We start from the raw sequence: 20,464 nt of genomic DNA, 5'->3' as shown, positions 1-20,464 counted from the left end.
CCGTAAACTCTAGGCAAATATCAGAAATGGGTATTTTTAAGCAAGACCCATTTATTTCTCACAGTTGACACTGGTCACTTTAAATTCTAATAGGCCAGTTATTAAATGACAAATCTTAAAAGGGTAAACAGCTTTCCTGTCATCAATTACAAGTAAATATACTTTAATTTTTTTTTTTTTTTTGATTTTTGGGCCACACCCGGCAGTGCTCAAGGGTTACTCCTGGCTATCTGCTCAGAAATAGCTCTGGCAGGCACAGGGGACCATATGAGACGCTGGGATTCGAACCAACCATCTTAGGTCCTGGGTCGGCTGCATGCAAAGCAAATGCCGCTGTGCTATCTCTCCAGCCCCTCTTGTTCAATTTCTAATAACAACTTTTTTTTTTCTATTTTGGGCCAACTTGGCAGCTCAGGGGTTACTGCTGGTTCTACACTCAGAAATCACTCCAAACAGGCTCGGGGGACCATATGGGATGCTGAGGATAGAACCTGGGTTGGCCATATGCAAGGCAAATGCCCTACTCACTGTGTGCTTTTGCTCTGGCTCCTCTAACAACCAGTTGTTGTTTTGGGCCACAGCCGGTGGGCTCAGGGGTTATTCCTGGGTTTGAGCTCAAAAGTCGTTTCTGGCTTGGGGGACCATATGGGACTCCGAGGTTCCATACTGAACCAAGGTCTGTCTTGAGTCAGCTGCATGCAAGGCAAATGCCCAACTACTGAGCTCTCTCTCTCTAGCCACTCTTACAACTTCTTAAGTTACCACCAGCAGTTATGTATTTTCACTTGTTTAAACTTATATAGCCTTTAATATATATTTTTCCTTTTTTCTGTATACTGAATATCTTTTTTTTTTTTTTTTTTTTTTGGTTTTTGGGTCACACCCGGCGGTGCTCAGGGGTTACTTCTGGCTGTCTGCTCAGAAATAGCTCCTGGCAGGCACGGGGGACCATATGGGACACCGGGATTCGAACCAACCACCTTTGGTCCTGGATCGGCTGCTTGCAAGGCAAATGCCGCTGTGCTATCTCTCCAGGCCCGTATATTGAATATCTTATTTAAGCACCATACTTACAAACATGAATGTAGTTGGGTTTTAGTCATAAAGAAGAATACCCTCCCTTCATCATTGTAGCCTTCCCATCACCAATCACCACCCCCATCACCATCCTCCCCAATCCCCTGCCTGGTATTCTATTTCTCTCACTTACTACCATTATTATAATAGTTGTTAGTGTAATTATTTGTCTAACTGCACTCACCACCCTTTGTGGTAAGATTCATATTATGGCCAGTCCTTCCAGCCCTCATCTCTCTTGTCTCCGGGTATTATTACAATAATGTCTTTTATTTTTCTTAAATCTCACAGATGAGTGAGACTATTCTATGTTTATCTCTCTCCCTTTGACTTATTATTTCACTCAGCAGAATAGTTTCCATGTCCATCCTTGTATAGAAAAATTTCATGACTTCATTTTTCCTGACAGCTGCATAGTATTCCATTGTGTAAATTGAACCAGTTTCTTTAGCCACTCATCTGTTGTCAGGCATCTGGATTATTTTCAGATTCTTGCTATTGTAAATAGCATTGCAATGAATATAGATGTGCAAAAAGCTTTTTTTTTGCATGTGACTGACCATTTTGGCAATTATTTTTACAACACAAAATTACAGACACTTTTATTTGTACTTCTTTTTCTTGTCTACTGCATGATGTTGAATACATGACTGAATATAATCTATTTAGTTCAATAATTCCTCCTCCTCTACTGATACCTTCATATTATTCAGGCAACAACTATTCATTGCATGTCATCAAGTACTAGGTACTAGTTTAGGTTCTGAGGATACATCAAGAACAAAACTAGGTCCTAAGCCAGCAAAGATATCCCAAAGTGCTGAAGCATGAGTTTAGAATCTCAGGTTCCGCATTCCATGGTCCTCTAAATAGAGATGGAACAGTCCCAAGTACTGTCAGGTGTGGCTTCCCAAAATGAAACTACAACATCCTTAAGCAGATCATAGCCTAGTGCAAGGGGACAGATAATATTTAACTAAAAATAAATTAATAACTTCAAAGAGCAATAAATATTAAGAAACAAATAAAGCAAGGTAAGGATACTAAAAAAAGAAATGGAATGAAAAAAGGGCTACTGATTTAAATATGGTAGCCATAGGATAGCTTTTCTAACAAGTGTGATAGAGTATATATTTATATATATATAGAAGGAACACTTCAATTAGAAAAAAAAGGCAAGCACCAAAGCTCTAAGAAGGGAATGATCCTGACATTTTAATAGTGACAGTTAAACAACTTACAAGTGAGGGAAGATATGAGATGAGGTGATGAGGTTGTCAGAGACCAGGCAGTATGTGGGAAGGACTCAAGTTTCTTTCTACATAAATGAAGTAGCCAAAAGCTTGGCACACTATAGCATGAGATAAAACTTTTATCATGCAAAACGGTAAAGCACAACTTACTGAGAATTATCTTCATTGTTTATTCTTTTGAGCTCTCGAATATGAAGATTTCTGACTCTTTCCAAACGTTCAAGTTCTGCCTGAATTTCTGCTTCTTCCTGAAAATGAAGTGAGGGGATTCAATTTATTTGTGATATAAAGATGGTCTTTTTACCCATGCATCACACCCCCCAGTGATGAAAAGAATAGTGCATATAAAATATCATGAAGTTAAAAGACCGAAGCGCTCTTTTCAATGCCTGAAAGATGGAAAGACATATGGCAAAAGTCTATTTCAAGAAATCATCCTACACAGAAAAAGCTATACCTAATGAGATGCTGAGTTTTTTATTCTTGTAGTACAAGAAATCTATTTTTATAATGTCTAAGGCTAAAGAAAATGCAAGGTAGTCTGAAACTCAAAACACTCAAAAAAAAAAAAACTCAAAACGGGCAGAAAAATTTATTTTTGTTCTATACAAAATTTAAGTGGGAATAGGTTTCTATATAAATAAACAGGGGCTGGAGCGATAGCACAGTGAGTAGGATGTTTGCCTTTATGTGGCTGACCCAGGACTGATCCCGGTTTGATCCCCAACATCCTATATGATCCCCTGGGCCTGCCAGGACTTATTTCTGAGCAAGAAGCCCTGAGTGCTGCCAGTTGTGGTGCCCGCTCACAAAAGGACATTTTATAATAGTTAAAAGATGATGAAAAGAAAGACTATTCATAACTTTACAATAATTGGTATAAACAAAAATACACACATAGGGCCCGGAGAGATAGCACAGAGGCGTTTGCCTTGCAAGCGGCTGATCCAGGACCAAAGGTGGTTGGTTCGAATCCAGGTGTCCCATATGGTCCCCCGTGCCTGCCAGGAGCTATTTCTGAGCAGACAGCCAGGAGTAATCCCTGAGCACCGCCGGGTGTGACCCAAAAACCAAAAAACAAAAAAAAAAAAAAAAAAAAAATACACACATAGTGAGCACCCAGGCTGGATAAATTCCAACAAAATCCCAGCGACATTAAAGCAAGAATTTTATAGACTTGATTTTTCATTCTCAAAGCACATATTAAAGATAGTTCTGGATACCAATTTCTATCTCTGGCACATATTCTTTCTCACTTTCATGCAATGCAGACATTCTGCCTTGTCAACATAAATGACTACAACTGATAGGATGAACAAAAACATGCCAATTGTCAATGGAACATTCTAAAAACACTCACTTAAAAAAACTTATTTGATTTTGAGACCACTCCTGCCTGACAGTGCTCAGGGCTTACTCCTGGTGGTGCTTGGGAGACCATAAGTCATGTTGGGGATTGAATGCCTACAAAGCAAGTACCTTAATCCTTGTAACTTTTTTTTTGCCCCAAAGCAAAGGTATGATAAGTTTAGTTAAGGCTTTTGGGTCACAACTGGTGGTACTTGGTGCTTACACCTGGCCCTGTGCACAGGGGTCACACCTGGAGTAGTTCTGGGGACCAGCTAAGGTGCTGGCAATAGAACTGTAATCAGATATGTGCAAGAAAAACCCCGTAATCCTGGTGTATTATCTAAAATGAAAATCAATCACAAATTATTGCAAATATTCAATATTAAATCAGGAGTGGCGAACACGTGGCTCTCGGAGCCGCATGCGGCTCCCGGCCAAAATGAATGCGGCTCTTTGCCTCTTATTCTTTTGTATACTGTGGCTCTTTGCCAAGTTTGGATTTTGTTCTGCTGCTTCTGAGGAGGAACCTCTGAGGAGAGATCTCCGAGCGTGTAGTCCCAACCCAGGCTGTGTCATCCCGTCTCCCATCCCTCGGAAACAACTGCACGGGCCAGCGAGCAGGGGGGGACTCGTGTGTCACATGTTGTGTTGCATCTTGCTGTTAGTTCTTAATGTGGAGGATGCAGCACACCCTCACCATCACTGCAGGATTTTGACCCTCAAAATGGCAAAATGCAATATGTGTTTAATATATTATTGTTAAAATTAATGCTTTTATGGGGCCGGGTAGGTGGCGCTGGAGGTAAGGTGTCTGCCTTGCAAGCGCTAGCCAAGGAAGGACCGCGGTTCGATCCCCCGGCGTCCCATATGGTCCCCCCAAACCAGGGGCGATTTCTGAGCACATAGCCAGGAGTAACCCCTGAGCGTCAAACGGGTGTGGCCCACAAAACCAAAAAAAAAAAAAAAAAAAAAAAAAATTAATGCTTTTGTGTGTTTGCTGTTTTTGCAGGTCACTGCGTGGTGTGGCTCTCTGACTCTCACAGTTTAAAATTTTGGCTCTTTGTGTCGAACTGGTTCGCCAACCCTGTATTAGATATTTCTTGACAGATATTTTAAAAATAAAAACCAATCTTTGTAGAATTTGGGAGAGATTTTTATAAAATAGCTGCCCTAGATCAGTGTTTCTCAGTCAAGGGCTATCTGGCCTTCTGTGGATCTTCAGAATTTCCCAAGGAGGCCACAGGTGAGAATCACATATGGGGAGGGCCACAACACATGACCAGGGACAAGGGGCAGGAGGAGGAACTATGGAAAGTAAACAAGATGGGACAAAAGTCATGGTTGGAAAAAGATTGAGAAACACTGCACTCAACAATCTTAATTTAAGTAAAATGAATTTCTTCACTTAATTGAGCTTTATAGATGCTCAATTTGAGGGTAGGGGATTAGGACACAGCTAATGGTGCTGCAGGTGGTGTCACAAGGTGGTGGGGATCTAACTTGGAGCTCTGGCATGCATGCACTTCCTTGGAGCTATCTACCTCATTCTAATGCAGCTTCAGACACAAATAATTCTCATTTTAATTAAAAAAGGCAATATCCTAGGAGATTAATAATAAAAGATTCTCTAGAAGGACACAAAATATATTAAAAAGCTTTGAAACAATAAACTAAATCTACAGTTTAGCTGTTTTAATTATACAAAATAGACCAAGAAATTGACTATGAAGATATGCCCCTAAGGATAAAAAAAAACAACCCCAATTTATTTACACCAAAGAACAAGAAAACAATAGCTTTTCCTCTTCCTAATTAATGTAGAAACGACATTACTTTACATGTGCTCAGTTGGTGGAATGTAAAAAATAACAATCTGATACAATAGTAAAATGCCTATTAAAATATCAGTTACAACTCGTCTAAACTTTTGTTGTTGTTTTGGTTTTGAGCCACATCCAATGGTGCTCAAGGATTACTCCTGGAAAGGTGAAGGGGACCATAGCAGTATCAAGAATGAAACCTGGGCTGAGCAGGTGCAGGTAAGTCACCTGCTATATTATTTCTCAGGCTCAACTGCCATAGCTTTTATTTTAATTTATAATATAGAGCTATTATATTAATCAGAAATTATATCAGTATTAGTGTGTAGTTTATAAATATACAATTACAAGATTCAACCAGCTTGAAAATTATACTTATTTTATAATTTTTTGCTAATCCACAGATAAAAAATAGTACCGTATTTTCCGGCATATAAGACAACTTTTGAAACAAAAAAAGTCAATTGAAAATAGGGGGTCGTCTTATACGCCGAGTATATCCCGAAAAATGTTTCAATATGCTGCTAAATGAAAATTGTCTGAATATTGCCACAAAACGAATTTTCCAACTCGATCCTGCACCAATCACTGCAAGGCTGCTCGGACTGCCTCTCTAACTCAGCCAATCCAAGCAGGCTTTTATGCATGCAAATTAGACAAAGTTCTGGACCCGAATCTACACTGTCAAAAGCCTGCTCAGATTGGCCAGAGTCAGAGAGGAAGTCTATTACAGTAAAACCTTTGAACCTTTGCTTGTTGTGATTGGCTCACTGTGGTACATGAGCACAGAACACATGCAGCACATGCAGCACAGGAACGTTCTGTCTGATACAGCGAATATAGGCCTAAACCTATGTTTAACTACAAAATTAGGGGGTCGTCTTATACACTAGAAAATATGGTACTTCAAAAAGTGAAATGTATGTCTGTACCAGTCTTGTCTCTTAAACAGTGTGGGAACTGTGTCCCCAAAATCTTAGAAAACAAAAGCAATAGGCAGACTTCATTAGTTTGAACTGTGAGTTACAAGAAAAAACTGTCATTAGAACTAGGGGGAAAGAGTAGATACTGAATTCTAGACTTTTAAAGAAACTATCATAGGAAAGAATCAAGTTTTATTTACAGCTAAGACATAAATCCTTATGACTAATAAAATTGGCTTAATTTAGTATCTGCTCCACAGTATCTTGAAACTTAAAATGACATACTTTCTGAGGAGAAAAGATAATTCTGTAACTCTTAAGTAATTTCTCTTAAATCCCACTGAAGTATTTATATTAGAGACTGAAGGTTTGTGTCCCTTTGAAATTCCCATGGTTAAAGTTAAATGGCAGTGTAAGGATATATGAGATGGGAACTGTGGGAGTTACAGTGAGATTAAGCCTCTAGGGAGGGGCCCTCACAATGGGATTAGTGGCTTTGTAAGACACATCCCTTTATCCTGAGTGGGGCAGAGAAAAGGTAACTTCACCAGAAACTGAGAAACTGAGCCCTGCTGGAGTTTTTTTTATCTTATCTTTAATAGATTAATACACAGACTTGGACAAATGAGTTATTACTTAGTATCCTCTCTATACAGAAAGGGGCAAGGTCCAGTTTAGTTCTGGCTCCAGGATACAATAATCAAGGATATATTAGCTCAAACAAATTTCCAAAGATTGATCCTTTTTTTTTATAATATAATTTTTATTTTGATCATAGTGGTTTACATGTTGACAATAATATTTTAGTTAGATATTTACATAACATCAGGGAGGATTCCCATCACCAAATTGTCTTCCCTTCACCTCCGTTTTTGTCCTATCTCCCATATCCACTTCCCTCACCCCCAGGGCTGCTAGAATATGTGGTCCCCTATGTACCTATCCTATCATAGTAGTCTTGCATCTGATTGGTCTAGGTGTCTCCCTAATTTCCCCCTCTAACTGGGAGGTAGGCCTAGCTAGTTAAGTTTGCATGGTTTGGTCTGAAGAAGAGAAAAGTAGTAAACTGGGGTAAAAGTCTAATACTCCAAAAGTGGGCAGAGTCCTTCTAGAGGCTCTCATCATCGATTTGGGGGGCGATGGAGAAAAAAGAAAATGAAACATTCCATCAGTACAAAAAAAAAAAAAAAGTGTCCATTATCCAGTGAGGACTCCAACAATAATGGTAAGCACCACACATGCACAAAACAAAAACAAAAACAAAAAACAAACAAACAAAACAAAACAAACAAACAAAAAAGCAAAAGCCGCCATGGTCTTGATATAAGAAACATGACTTAGCCCATATAGAAAGAAAAGAAAAGAGGAGAGAAAACTAGGTATATCTGGGGACAACAGCTTCAATAACCACACCCACACAGAGAAATAGACCAAAAAATAGTTATGTAAGTAATAATAATAATAATAATAAATGAAGGTACAAAATAATATATAATAAGTAAACAATGCTTTGTGCTTTTTTTTTTCCTCCTGCCCTGGCACAGTAAATGTTGGGGTCATTCGAAAAGGAAATCACTTGGCCTAAGAGTTATGGGTTTCTCCGCCCTTGGAGTATATTGTCATGGGATCAACTATAGACTCTGTTCAGGATCATTTACTCTCCCAGTGGTCCTTTATCGTGTTTGGGAGACTTCCGTTCTGTTCTAGGTGGTACAAACAGACCTCTGTGTCTTGAGATCTCAGTATCTGCACAAATTCAGGGTTGGGATTTACGATGACGTCAGTCTTTGTGGTTCAGGAGTTCTGTTCCCTCAGTGTCATTTTAATCCATCTTCTGTGGTTGGTGGTCTTGGTCTTTGCACTGTACCTAGGATGGCACTTAGGATAGCATCTTTCTTTGTGCTTCCAGAAGCCAGATTCCTTTACGATTGTCTCTGCTAGACCTTTGGAAATGGGGTTCATGGTTGTTGTGCAGGTCGTAGTTCAAACCCTAGACTAGGGCTTTTTTATTGGTCCCACGGTGTATACCGTCTGGTCATGGTTCTAGCAGCCAGTCATCTGTAAATCGCGATCTTGGCTTTTAGATCTACCAAAGGGTGACAGGTCTTCTGATTTTGTCTTATTGTTAGCTGGTAAGGTAGGGTAACCTGCTCTTAGGTCAAGTTGTTCCCATTTTCCTCGTTGTCAGCATGTCGTACTGGAGCTGGGACTTGATGGTGACCCTGCCGTATTAAGGCTGTCCTGGCTGGGATTTGTTTCTTGTAGTTGTCATGGAGGACTGTGCCGTTTCTATGTCTTGGATCCAGGGTTCAAGGCTGGACGGATGGTATCTAATCATCTGAGGTTTAAGTTGATTCCACATGACATTTTTTCCCAGGTTACACTATGTTCTTCTTGCTTGAGATTAGCCTCTGGGCCCTTACCAGACTTAATGGTCTTGTTTCGTTAGTTCATCTTTTGGGTCATACTCAGCCAGGCTCAGAGGAATTTCTCCTGGCAGTGCTTGGGGGGGGGGGGGGAGTTTATGGGATGAACAAAGGTAGGCTGCATGCAAGGCTAGGGCCCGCACAGTGCTATTAATCCAGCCCACAACAGAATTCATCTTTTCCAGAGGGCTTTGAAGAAGCAATTGTGGCTAGGCTCACAACTGATTTGAATTCATTAAAGAATAAAAAACTCAAAAGCATAGCAAAGCTAAGTGTTATCATAAAATCAAGAGATAACCTAACCAACTGGATTGTGAAAATAATCGAGTTTCAATCCTGGATTCATACACTGCCTGAGCAGTTCAAGGAATGGCAGTCAACAGTATCAATGGAAAGGAAATAATCTCTGCAAACAATTATGGTGTAGAAAGACTGTGAGATGCATTAAAGAGAGGTCAGTGGTGAACAAATATAAAAGGGCACACCCTCACATTTAAACAAATATAACAGACAGGATCAACATCATTAAAATGGCAATACTTCCAAAAGCATTGTACAGATTTAACGTGATTCCTCTAAAGATACCCATGACATTCTTCAAAGAAGTGGATCAAACACTTCTGAAATTCATTTGGAACATTAAACAACCTCGACTAGTTAAAGCGCTCCTTGGGAAAAGAAATATGGGAGGCATTACTTTCCCCAATTTTAAGCTGTATTACAAAGCAATAGTTATAAAATCAGCATGGTATTTGAATAAAGACAGACCCTCAGATCAGTGAAATAGGCTTGAGTACTCAGAGAAGGTTCCTCAGACATATAACCACCTAGTTTTTGATAAAGGAGCAAGAAATCCTAAATGGAGCAAGGAAAGCCTATTCAACAAGTGGTGTTGGCACAACTGGTTAGCCACTTGCAAAAGAGCGAACTCAGACCCCCAGCTAACACCATGTACAAAAGTAAAATCCAAATGGATTAAAGACCTTGATATCAGATCTGAAACTATAAGGTATATTTTTGAGCATTTTAACAAGGGCAACTATTTAAAAAAAGGTGAAGGAGCTGGTGTGATAGTACTGTGGTAGGGCATTTGCCCTGCATGTAGCCAACCTGGGTTAGATCCCTGGTATACCATATGGTCTCCGAAGCACCTTAGCACAGAGCCAGGAGTAATCCCTGATCAATGCTATGTGTAGCCCAAACCCTTACCCCAGAAAGGTGAGATATGTAGGCAATAGAGGCATACAAATCTTGAATATAAAGCATATTAAAATTATTTTTTGTTTTGTTCTTTTGGCCACACATGGTAGTGCTCAGAGCTTACTCCTGTGGGGTTCTACAGCAGTACTGGGAATCAAATCCAGGTAGGTCATGCATGGGGAAAGCCACTGTATTATCTCTCTCACCCTAAAACTATCTTTGTAAAACTACTTTCTTTAAAGCAAAGATGAAATATCTTAATATATGTAATTTCATTTTGTCTATAATCTATGAGGAATGGTAATGGAAAAGAAATGCTGCATAGCTTATTACAATGGTATATGTTGAGAAAAACTTATCACCTTGGATAGACAACTGAATAGCTCCAAATTTATATTAACTGGTCTAGCAAAATAGGTTCAGAACGAAGTTTCAAAAAGTTACAGGTAATGAGGTTGCTAAGTGGTTACAGTGAAGAAAGTCTAATACCAAATTTTAGAAACATTAACAATAATTCCTCAAACATTAGTATCTCCAGATACTCAGTTTATTTTTATCTCATGAAAGTCTTTGTTATTCTTACAGTTTCTTATCAAGAAAGTAAAAGGTAAAATAAAAAACACTATTATTAAAAGGTAACAAAAAAACCCTGCAGATAAAGAATAAAGAGCTGTCAATTTACTTCAAATTTGTCTTTACTATGATTTCTCAGGTTATATATTATATAATTCTGTTTTAAAATATGAATGTGTTATTAATCAATAAAAATCAGAAGCAACCAATCAAGCAAAACCCCCAATATACAATGTATGTCTGAATTTAACGAGAGCAGAATTTTAAACTACTGTTACTTCTATCTTTTCTCAAGTATGATTGAGAAGTAGAGCAGAAAGAGAAGGGAAAAAATTAGGTGATTCATGGGGGAAGAGAAAGTAGGATCCTTTCCTGCCTAATAAGGGCTCCCTCCACTCTCATTCCCATCTCTGAGCTGATTCTTACTACTGGGAACATATAGTGTCTCCCTCAGGTGTTTAATTGGCTTAGATAATGATCTTAAAATCCTAATGGCTTCTTCTCAACACTTCATTTCCTTCCTTTATGGCTAGATGGTGGTAGGTGTTTTATTCTCTTCAAATGTATAAATACCTACACTAAAACCTCTAACTGGGAATAATTTAAATGGGCATTTTATTTTTCTTAAAGATTTTGGGTCACATCAGCAATGTTCAGAGGTTACTCATAGCTCTGTGTTCGGAATTCCTCCTGGTGGGCTTGGGGGACCATATGGGATGTTGGGTTTCAAGCATGGGCCTGCTGTTTGCAAGGCAAGAACTACCCACTGTGTTATCTCTCCAACCTCCTCAAAATAGCAGATTTTGAAGGTCTGCTACCCTATTCTATTTAAAAAATATCCTATGCAACAAGTAACAGTTCAATTGATGGGCAAAATTGACAAGCTGAGGACACTTGCTGATAAAGGATGGTAGAACTGTGCAAATTCCTTGATATTAAACATTGTTTTATTATGTACTAAAATCAAATACTAGCAAATGCAAGCACAATACATACTACAGTATACAACATCCCTTCTAGTTTGCTGTTTCTATTTTTCTAGTTTCTTTAATCTTTTTTTTTTTTACAGGACTTTGGCATATTCTAGTTTATGTATGGAAAGATTTAAATGCTATACAACAAAGTGAAGAGCTGGGGCCTGAGCAGTGGCGCAGCAGTAGGGCATTTGCCTTGCGCGCAGCTAACCTAGGACGAACCGCGGTTCGATCCCCCAAGCCAGGAGCGATTTCTGAGCACATAGCCAGGAATAAGCCCTGAGCGTCATCGGGTGTGGCCCCAAATCCAAACACCAAACAAACAAACAAACAAAAAAACAAAATAGAAACCAAAGTGAAGAGCCTACTCTTTCAGATTCTCTTTGCATATAGTTGGCACAGAGATGTGGTTCTGTTTGGGAAGAGCAAGGATCAAGCCATTCTTTTCTTTTTTTGTGCTCAGAAATTGCCCCTGGCTTGAGGGGACCATATGGGATGCGGGGGATCGAACCACGGTCCACCCTACACTAGTGCTTGCAAGGCAGACACCTTACCTCTAGTGCCACCTCGCTGGCCCGCCATTCCTTTTGTTTCTTGCATAACAGTGATCATGAGGTCACTATTCAATCTGCAGTCCAACACCTATCCTGATTATTGGTCCATATATCAGAAAGCAGATTAATGGCATTTAATTTTTTTGCCCTTGCAAATCAGCACAGGTCTATGACCATCAGCACAAGACTATAGCTTTTAATAGAATGAACAAATGAATTAAACTCTGCCCTGACCAATAGTTAACATGACTTTTTTTTTTTTTTTTTTGGTATTTGGGCCACACCCGGCAGTGCTCAGGGGTTACTCCTGGCTGTCTGCTTAGAAATAGCTCCTGGCAGGCACGGGGGACCATATGGGACACCGGGATTTGAACCAACCACCTTTGGTCCTGGATCGGCTGCTTGCAAGGCAAACGCCGCTGTGCTATCTCTCCAGGCCCGTTAACATGACTTTTAAACTTCTTTCCAAAATTAAAAAATATTCCATTGTCTATACTAAAAATGGTTGAATATTAAACACTCAGATCTAAAATAGATGCTACTTTTTTTTTATCTTGGCAACTGAACATCTACTAGTACCAAGTTTAGATGTATGAGTATAAAGGGAAAACACAGGGCTGGAGGAATGGCATGGAGGTAGGGCATTTGCCCTGAATGCAGAAGGACGGTGGTTCAAATCCCAGCAATCCATATAGTCCCCCGAGCCTGCCAGGAGCGATTTCTAGATTTCTGAGCGTAGAGCCAGGAGTAACCCCTGAGTGCTGCCAGGTGTGACCCAACAACAACAAAAAAAACAAAAAAAACAAAGAATAAATAAAGGAAAAAACAGAGCCAGGAATGTATTTGCAGGTCCATAATGGGAGTAGGAGGCAGAATATAAATACTGGGAGTTTTCCTAACCGCAGCTAATTCCATGTGCTCTCAAACACAAATTCTCCTTTTATAAAATACTACTTAAGACATGCTAATACCAGTGCCACAATTTGTGTTAATGAAGCTCTAACCAAGCATGTGTGCCTCGTATCAAAAGTCGAAAAATGTAAGGAATAATGAGGACAAAACACCCAGGCTTAAAATTTTAGTACTGTTCTAGGCACTCTTTTTGCTCACAAATGCTAAGTTCAGAACCCTAGAACATTCTTCTTGGACTTTACCTTATATAGATTTTTTATTTCTTTCTTTGGTATTAAGTCTGTGTACTTTCATTAGAATTCCTCTGAAAACTACTGCCTATACATGTAGTATCCAGAGTTAAATATTGTGGGCTGACTTTAATTAAGAGAAGAATTCCAAGAGATTTCTTTGAATATTCAATGTAATGACATGAATGTAAAACTGAACAGACTTAGAGATTTAAGAACCGTCCCAGCATTATATTATTCATTATTTTCATATACTTATTCAAATTTAACGTGACAAACAAGGTCACATGTGCATACTTATTCTCCGTGGTTATATAAAGGGCATATCAATTGAGAAAGATATTCTACAAAGACCAACAGAAGTATCAAATATCAAGGATATTTGGGGGGTCAATTCACCTAAAGCCAAATGCCCTGTATTTTCCACTGTTCAAAAGGTGTGTAGAAAATCCATGGTCTTCCATTTCAACTAGTTGCATAGTCCATGTGAAGGAAAGATAAAAGAGTCGTGTGCTGTTCTTGACCTGTAAAGATTTCATCATGGAAGATTAATACTGATGCTGCTGAGCCTGTTAGTGGTTGTTTCGCTTTGCAGGTGCCAATATCGGTCAGAGAAGAGGATTTCAGTGGCAGAGTTGTTACTATACTGTTAACTCTTCAGAACGGAGGCACAAGGAAAGATGAATACCACATCGCAAGGAGCAAGGGAGAAAGAGAGAGAGAGAGAAAGAAATGGTGTCAGGTAGCATGTTGGATGTGATTTTTGTTTTAGTAGAGATTGAGAAGACTGTAAACTGTTTAGTTGATTTCTTCTGAAAAGATACATGTGTTGGAGCTGATGATTCTTGACTAATCCTGTTTGAATTACATATTGGTTTGTTTGTCAAAAATGTTCTGGTAGTTTCACTGAAGGTTCATAAATTTTCTTCTCTCTCATACACACACCAATTATAGACAACTAAAACCAATCCCTACAATATTATTTGATATTATCTACTGTACTTTTTTTTTTTTTGGTTTTTGGATCACACCCAGCAGTGCTCAGAGGTTACTCCTGGCTCTATGCTCAGAAATCGCCGCGGCAGGCACAGGGGACCATATGGGATGCTGGGATTCAAACCACCGTCCTTCTGCATGAGAGGCAAATGCCTTACCTCCATGCTATCTCTCCGGCTCCTCTACTGTGCTATTTAATACTGAGATAGCAAGTCTATATGTATTCTCTCCAAATATAATAAAAAATTTTAAATCATAAATGAAAAATTGAAGACTGGGGTTGGGTATAGTTCAAAATGTTGAAATACAAGATTCCTATGTGGGAGCCCTGGCTTCCATTACCAGTACTACATGGCCCCCCAACTTAACAGGAGAGACCTCTAATTACCTATTAGCCCCACCACTATCAGGTATGACTAAAAATCTGAAACCTGCCTAAAGTTAAACAATAAAGTTTTTTTTTGGGGGGGTCGCACCCGGCATCGCTCAGGGGCTACTCCTGGCTCAATTCTTAGAAATCGCTCCCGGCAGACTCGGAGGACCATATGGGACACTGGGATTCAAACCACCGTCCTTTTGCATGCAAGCATCGCTGTGCTATTTCTCCTGCCCCAAGTTAAACAATAAAGAGTACCACACATCCACATGAAATTTACATTATAAACTTGAGTGACAGAATAGCTATTGGTTTTTAATAACTTTAAGAATTCTTATTCACTTATTATTTGGGGATAATATGATTGGTAACCAGGATCTATTAAGCAGTATTATGAAATAAAATTTTAGGAGAGACAAAACTCATCAATGCTTTGTGAGGCACACTGACTACACAGGAGCATGGATGGGTTTTCTGGAATAAGAGAAATGCTTTGTATCTTATTTCAGTAGTATCATAACAAGTAGATATATTTGTCAAAAGTTTCTGAGCAACATTTACTGTGTGTACACTTTTCTGTATATAAATTTTCTCTCAACAAAAATCTGGAGGGATATATGTATACTTCTTTAAATGTGCATTTCTTTTTTTTTTTTGGTTTTTGGCCACACCCAGTGACGCTCAGGGGTTACTCCTGGCTATGCCCTCAGAAGTCACTCCTGGCTTGGGGGACCATATGGGACGCTGGGGGATCGAACCGCGGTCCGTCCAAGGTTAGCGCATTTCTTTCAGTGTCTGCAATAACTGCAATTATAGTTTTTCTGCCCAACCATACTCATTTCATTCTTCATTATTAGGTTCACATCAAAAATACAAACCTCGTTTTTGCATCATCTATTTATTTACTTATTTACACACTCCATGGTGCTCAGAGATTACTACTGGTTCTGTAATCAAAAATTAATCCTGGTGTTGTTTGGGGGATATATGGAATACCAGGGATCAAATCCAGGTCGGCAGCATGCAAGGCTATCATCTGACTGACTGTACTATCATTCCAGCCCTTGCACTTGTTTTTTCTTTCAAATAGTTGCCCTTGTTAAAATGCTAAAAGATGGGGGCCAGAGCGGTGGCGCAAGCGGTAGGGTGTTTGCCTTACATGCGCTAACCTAGGATGGACCCCGATTTGATCCCCCGGCATCCCCGATGGTCCCCAAGCTAGGAATGATTTCTCAGCACATAACCGGAGTAACCCAGCCCTGAGCATTAGCGGGTGTGGCCACCCCCCAAAAGAGCTAAAATATATTCCAAATACATCTATCAATCTTACCCTGAAATTTATAGATTCTGTATACTGTAACTTACTTTTGGCTTTAAACTTTGAGCTAAGTGGCTATTAACTTGCTGATAAAGACTGAGTACAAATTAAAATCATTTCTATGTCCCACAAACCTCATTTTCTGTACTCTGGAGTCTTCGCCAACAGAGTCTCACCAGTTCTTCATGCTTCTCTCTTTGGTTTATTAAACATAACTTATCATAAGGTCTGACAAATTTAATATCAGGCAGGTAAATTTTTTCTTATTCGGCAGCAGCAAGACTCAACTCTTAGGCACTATAAGATCAAAAATCTGTCAAACTGGAACGATAAACCTGAACCCAGACCTTTGCAGATGATTTATGCCTGTTAATTATAGATTTTTCTTTCATACCCTAGGAACCGAAAAATGATTTTAGGTTTATAGGATATATAAAGAGAATCTACTTTAAGAATGATAGTTTTTCAGAAATTTAAGACAAGTTAAGTGTGTTAATTTGGTAACAAACTTTACAAAGCTTATGTATATAGTTCTTCAGATCACAAAGATAAATAGCTTTTCCTAACAGGATCAACCACAAAAGTTGACTACAATAGAATTTGCTTGTTTTCTAAAATCTACAAATTCTACCCGTGTTACAGGTACATAATACTAAATAGTGGGTAGGTTTGCTTCAAAACATCAACAATTTTAAAGAGTGGAACTTCAGGGGGCTGGAGTCAAATTTTTGACTCCAAATGCTGCCCCTCTTCCCCTTCCCAGGACACAGCGTGGTCCAGGTAATCCCTAGTATCACATCACCAGGCTCAACACTTTAGGCTCACATAGTCAGGAGCAAAGGCCAAGCACATCAGGACAGGTTTACCACCAGTTCTAGTCTCCATGTATTTTAATAGTTCTTTGCTGTGTGTCAAATCCTTAAGCTACATACAAGATAAAAATATGCCAGATGGTATTAACATTTCTTAATAAAAAAACGTGCTCTTTCTACTGACCTTTAAAAATAAATTTAGAGAGCTGGAGAAATAATACAGTGGGTAAGGCACTTGCCTTGCATGCAGCTGACCTGTGCTTCACCTCCAACATCCTAGAAAGCCCACCAGGAGTGTCCCTACAGCCAGGACTAAGTCTTGAGTACCATTGGGTGTAGGTCCCCCCCCCCCCAACATTTAGAGTGGTAAGAAATAAACTAGCCAGAAATAGTGTAAAACACAATAATTCGTAACAGAATAAAGTAGTATTTGAGAAGAATATTTGTGAAAACATAACTGATCTCCTTTATCTTACTATTGTTTACAAGAAAACTAAATGAAAAACAAACACACACCCCCCTCCTCTAAAGCCTTAAAAATAGCGTACTTTAGCAGCGTTTGCCTTGCAAGCAGCCGATCCAGGACCAAAGGTGGTTGGTTCGAATCCCGGTGTCCCATATGGTCCCCTGTGCCTGCCAGGAGCTATTTCTGAGCAGACAGCCAGGAGTAACCCCTGAGCACCGCCGGGTGTGACCCAAAAACCAAAAAAAAAAAAAAAAAAAAAAGCATACTTTTTGCAATACAAATAGTCAATTCCTAACTTAACTGCTTTAATTTCAGATTTTATATAAACTTAAGTAATTTAGAATTTAATTATTATATATGAAAATAATAGCCCTCAGTTGCAGGCATTAACTTAGTATGTTATTCTCATATAAGAAAATAATTGGTAAATATATAGGACATCAAACACAGGTCTCTATGAATTCATTTACCAAAATTCTTTAGGTAGGAATTGGGGAGATCAGGGTCAGGAGCACATGACTTGAATGTACAATGATCCAAGTTAAATCTCCTGTACATTTGGTCCCCTGAGCACCAGCATGGCTGGGCCAAGGGAGCATAGAACTACTGAACCCTAGTACTGGATTAGATGGCCAGTAGGCAAGTAGCCTCAAGGCCTCTTGAACTCTTTTGGGGGGCATTCCATTCCTTCCCATTGCAAATACCTTAGACAGGCATACAAATAATCTTAACTTCTATGCAACAAAATCTCTTCCATTCTATAGTTCTATTACAATTACACCTGTTACAGAAAATAGAATGAAATTGTCTACTACATCTCAAAAAGCTGGATAAAGAGTCAATAACTATAAAAGAACAAAACAAAAAATTTTTTTAAAGACAAGAACTAGGTTAGGCTGAATTTTTCCTAAACAGGGTAACAGATTGTATTTGAATCAGTAAAAGTCAGAAAATAAATGATTTAGTAAATAAGCAATACTTATATAATATCTAAGTTCGCACGCATAGCCTAGATATGCAGAAAATTTACATATATATATTTATTTCCCATCCCTGTAATTAACAAGCAGAAGCCTAAGAACATATTGATAGCATTACAAAAACAAAGTAATATTTACTATGACAGTAGTTGGGACCATAATGGGATTCTCTGACCTACCTCACCCAACCCCAAGAGAGATCACATCATGATATTATCTTCAATTACTTCACAAAATTCAGGATTAGCCAAATTTAGTGTATTTTTTTAAAAAATCAAGTAGTCTGATAAGCAGAATGAAAACAATTAAAAATGGATCAAATAAAAAGAATTTTACTATAACTTCATTTTGTGGGGGACTAAGATACTCAATGAACTGATTATAATTTGAGTTTATAAACAAGTGCAAAGCTAAATATGATTAAAACTGTAATAGTTCATAGCAACATTTCTCCAAACATATAATTTTATATTATTACTGATATCTAAGCAACTGAGTTTTCCAATGCGCATATTTTAACTGACACAATAAATCAACTTAATTATCAGCAGCCAAAAACCAAATTTGGTATTTATTTATGATTATTATTTCAACCTATCATGACATGGACACAAACATCATAAAACAGTACAGTCATTGGGCCCAGAGAGATGGCACAGTGGCGTTTGCCTTGCAAGCAGCCGATCCAGGACCAAAGGTGGTTGGCTCGAATCCCAGTGTCCCACATGGTCCCCCGTGCCTGCCTGGAGCTATTTCTGAGCAGACAGCCAGGAGTAACCCCTGAGCATCGCCAGGTGTGGCCCCCCCCCCGCCAAAAAAAAATAGAACAGCATTAAAAACAAATACAGCACTTATTAAAAAAAAAAAAGCACACAAGTTCATATAATATCCAGGAGGTGTGCCCAGAAATCACTAATCCAGAATATAACAAGGAATTGTCAGCACCTCAATGCCATTGGTAAGGAATATTATTTTAAAATGTGTAATATATACATAAAAATGTAACTTTAGGGCTCCTCTTAAATGTTAAAATTTTAGGTTTGGATTCTTTCTCACTCTGTTTTGAATTTTTTAATAAGAGAGCTGAAACATAGTTTGAACAGATTAAAAACTCAGCATATGCATCACATACCTTCTTGAGATGTCCTAGTCGAAGTTTGAAAATTTCTTCCTGTTCATGATATTCTGCCAAAGTCAACCTGTCAAAAATGAAGTTGTAATTCTAGATATTAATACTTACTAATAATCAGCACAATAAGATAAAAGCAAATGTTGACAACTTTCCATTCAATATAAAGATAAGATAATAAACTAATTTTATTAATCCAACAACTATTTTAATAAGAATCATGTACTGAACAAAGCTCTAGAATTTAGATCATTACCTAGACATTTTCTCTTTACAATTCAACCTCAACTGAAATTGGCACAGTGGAGATGAGGAGTTAGAAAAAAACAGAACAAGTAAAATAAAATAATCTCAACTAACAGTAATATCAAGAAAACTTTAAAAAGGTGTATCATGCTAGTTTGTGCTGGGAATCTTGAGTTAAACGTCAAAAAGACATAGATTCTAGACATACGCTGTAAGTGTTAAGATTTAGATGGTATCATGTTAGCAAGTAAGAGAAAAATAATACAAGCATCAGAACATGTCAAAAGAGACTATGAGCAGGAGAAAGGATAGCAGGGACCCACTGAGACATAACCTTTCAAGTCAACGAAAGAACTGTAATTATACAAAGTACTAGGATATCAATGCAAAGAGCCAGTCCAGTTTGGGTTCAGATTTAAAAACCAAGAAAAAAGAAAACTAAGATTTTACCTCTGCTTTTAGAGATAAGATAGAATAAATACCCAAACATGTTCTCTTTACAATTCAATTTAATTGGCCCAAAGCAACAAATTCTTAATTTAATAAAAGGGCATAAGGCTTTATGCAGTTCCCATCCCGAGAACCACTGTGTGTTCAAGCAACATCAGGGTAACCCTGGTGGCCCCCAATATCACTAGGCCAGAATAGCCAATCATCCAGCCCAATTGTCTGAGGTGAGTGAGTAGTCCTGAGAATGCCCCCACTGTTTCCTCAGCATGCTTGGGGAAGGAGGAGAATGATGAAGAGGGGAGGAAGAAGGGGAACAGAGGAGGAATAAGTGTGCATTCTGATAAAGTGAAGAGGGGTGCAGACAACAGCTTCCATGTCATACCTCAAATTTGAAAAATT

At 38.6% G+C, this 20,464-nt stretch overlaps 1 protein-coding gene across 1 annotated transcript in view; it reads right to left on the bottom strand.

Annotated features, from left to right (window-relative positions):
• The window catches only part of TLK1 (tousled like kinase 1), a 164,296-nt gene that overhangs the window by 24,179 nt on the left and 119,653 nt on the right, over positions 1-20,464 (bottom strand). Inside the window, 2 exon segments of the mRNA XM_049773535.1 lie at positions 2,481-2,578; positions 19,373-19,439. Coding sequence (XP_049629492.1) covers positions 2,481-2,578; positions 19,373-19,439 — 165 coding nt within the window.

This window comes from Suncus etruscus, chromosome 5 (assembly GCF_024139225.1).
Source record: "Suncus etruscus isolate mSunEtr1 chromosome 5, mSunEtr1.pri.cur, whole genome shotgun sequence".
Classification (NCBI taxonomy): Eukaryota; Metazoa; Chordata; class Mammalia; order Eulipotyphla; family Soricidae; genus Suncus; species Suncus etruscus.
This window is presented reverse-complemented; position numbering and strand designations above follow the sequence as displayed.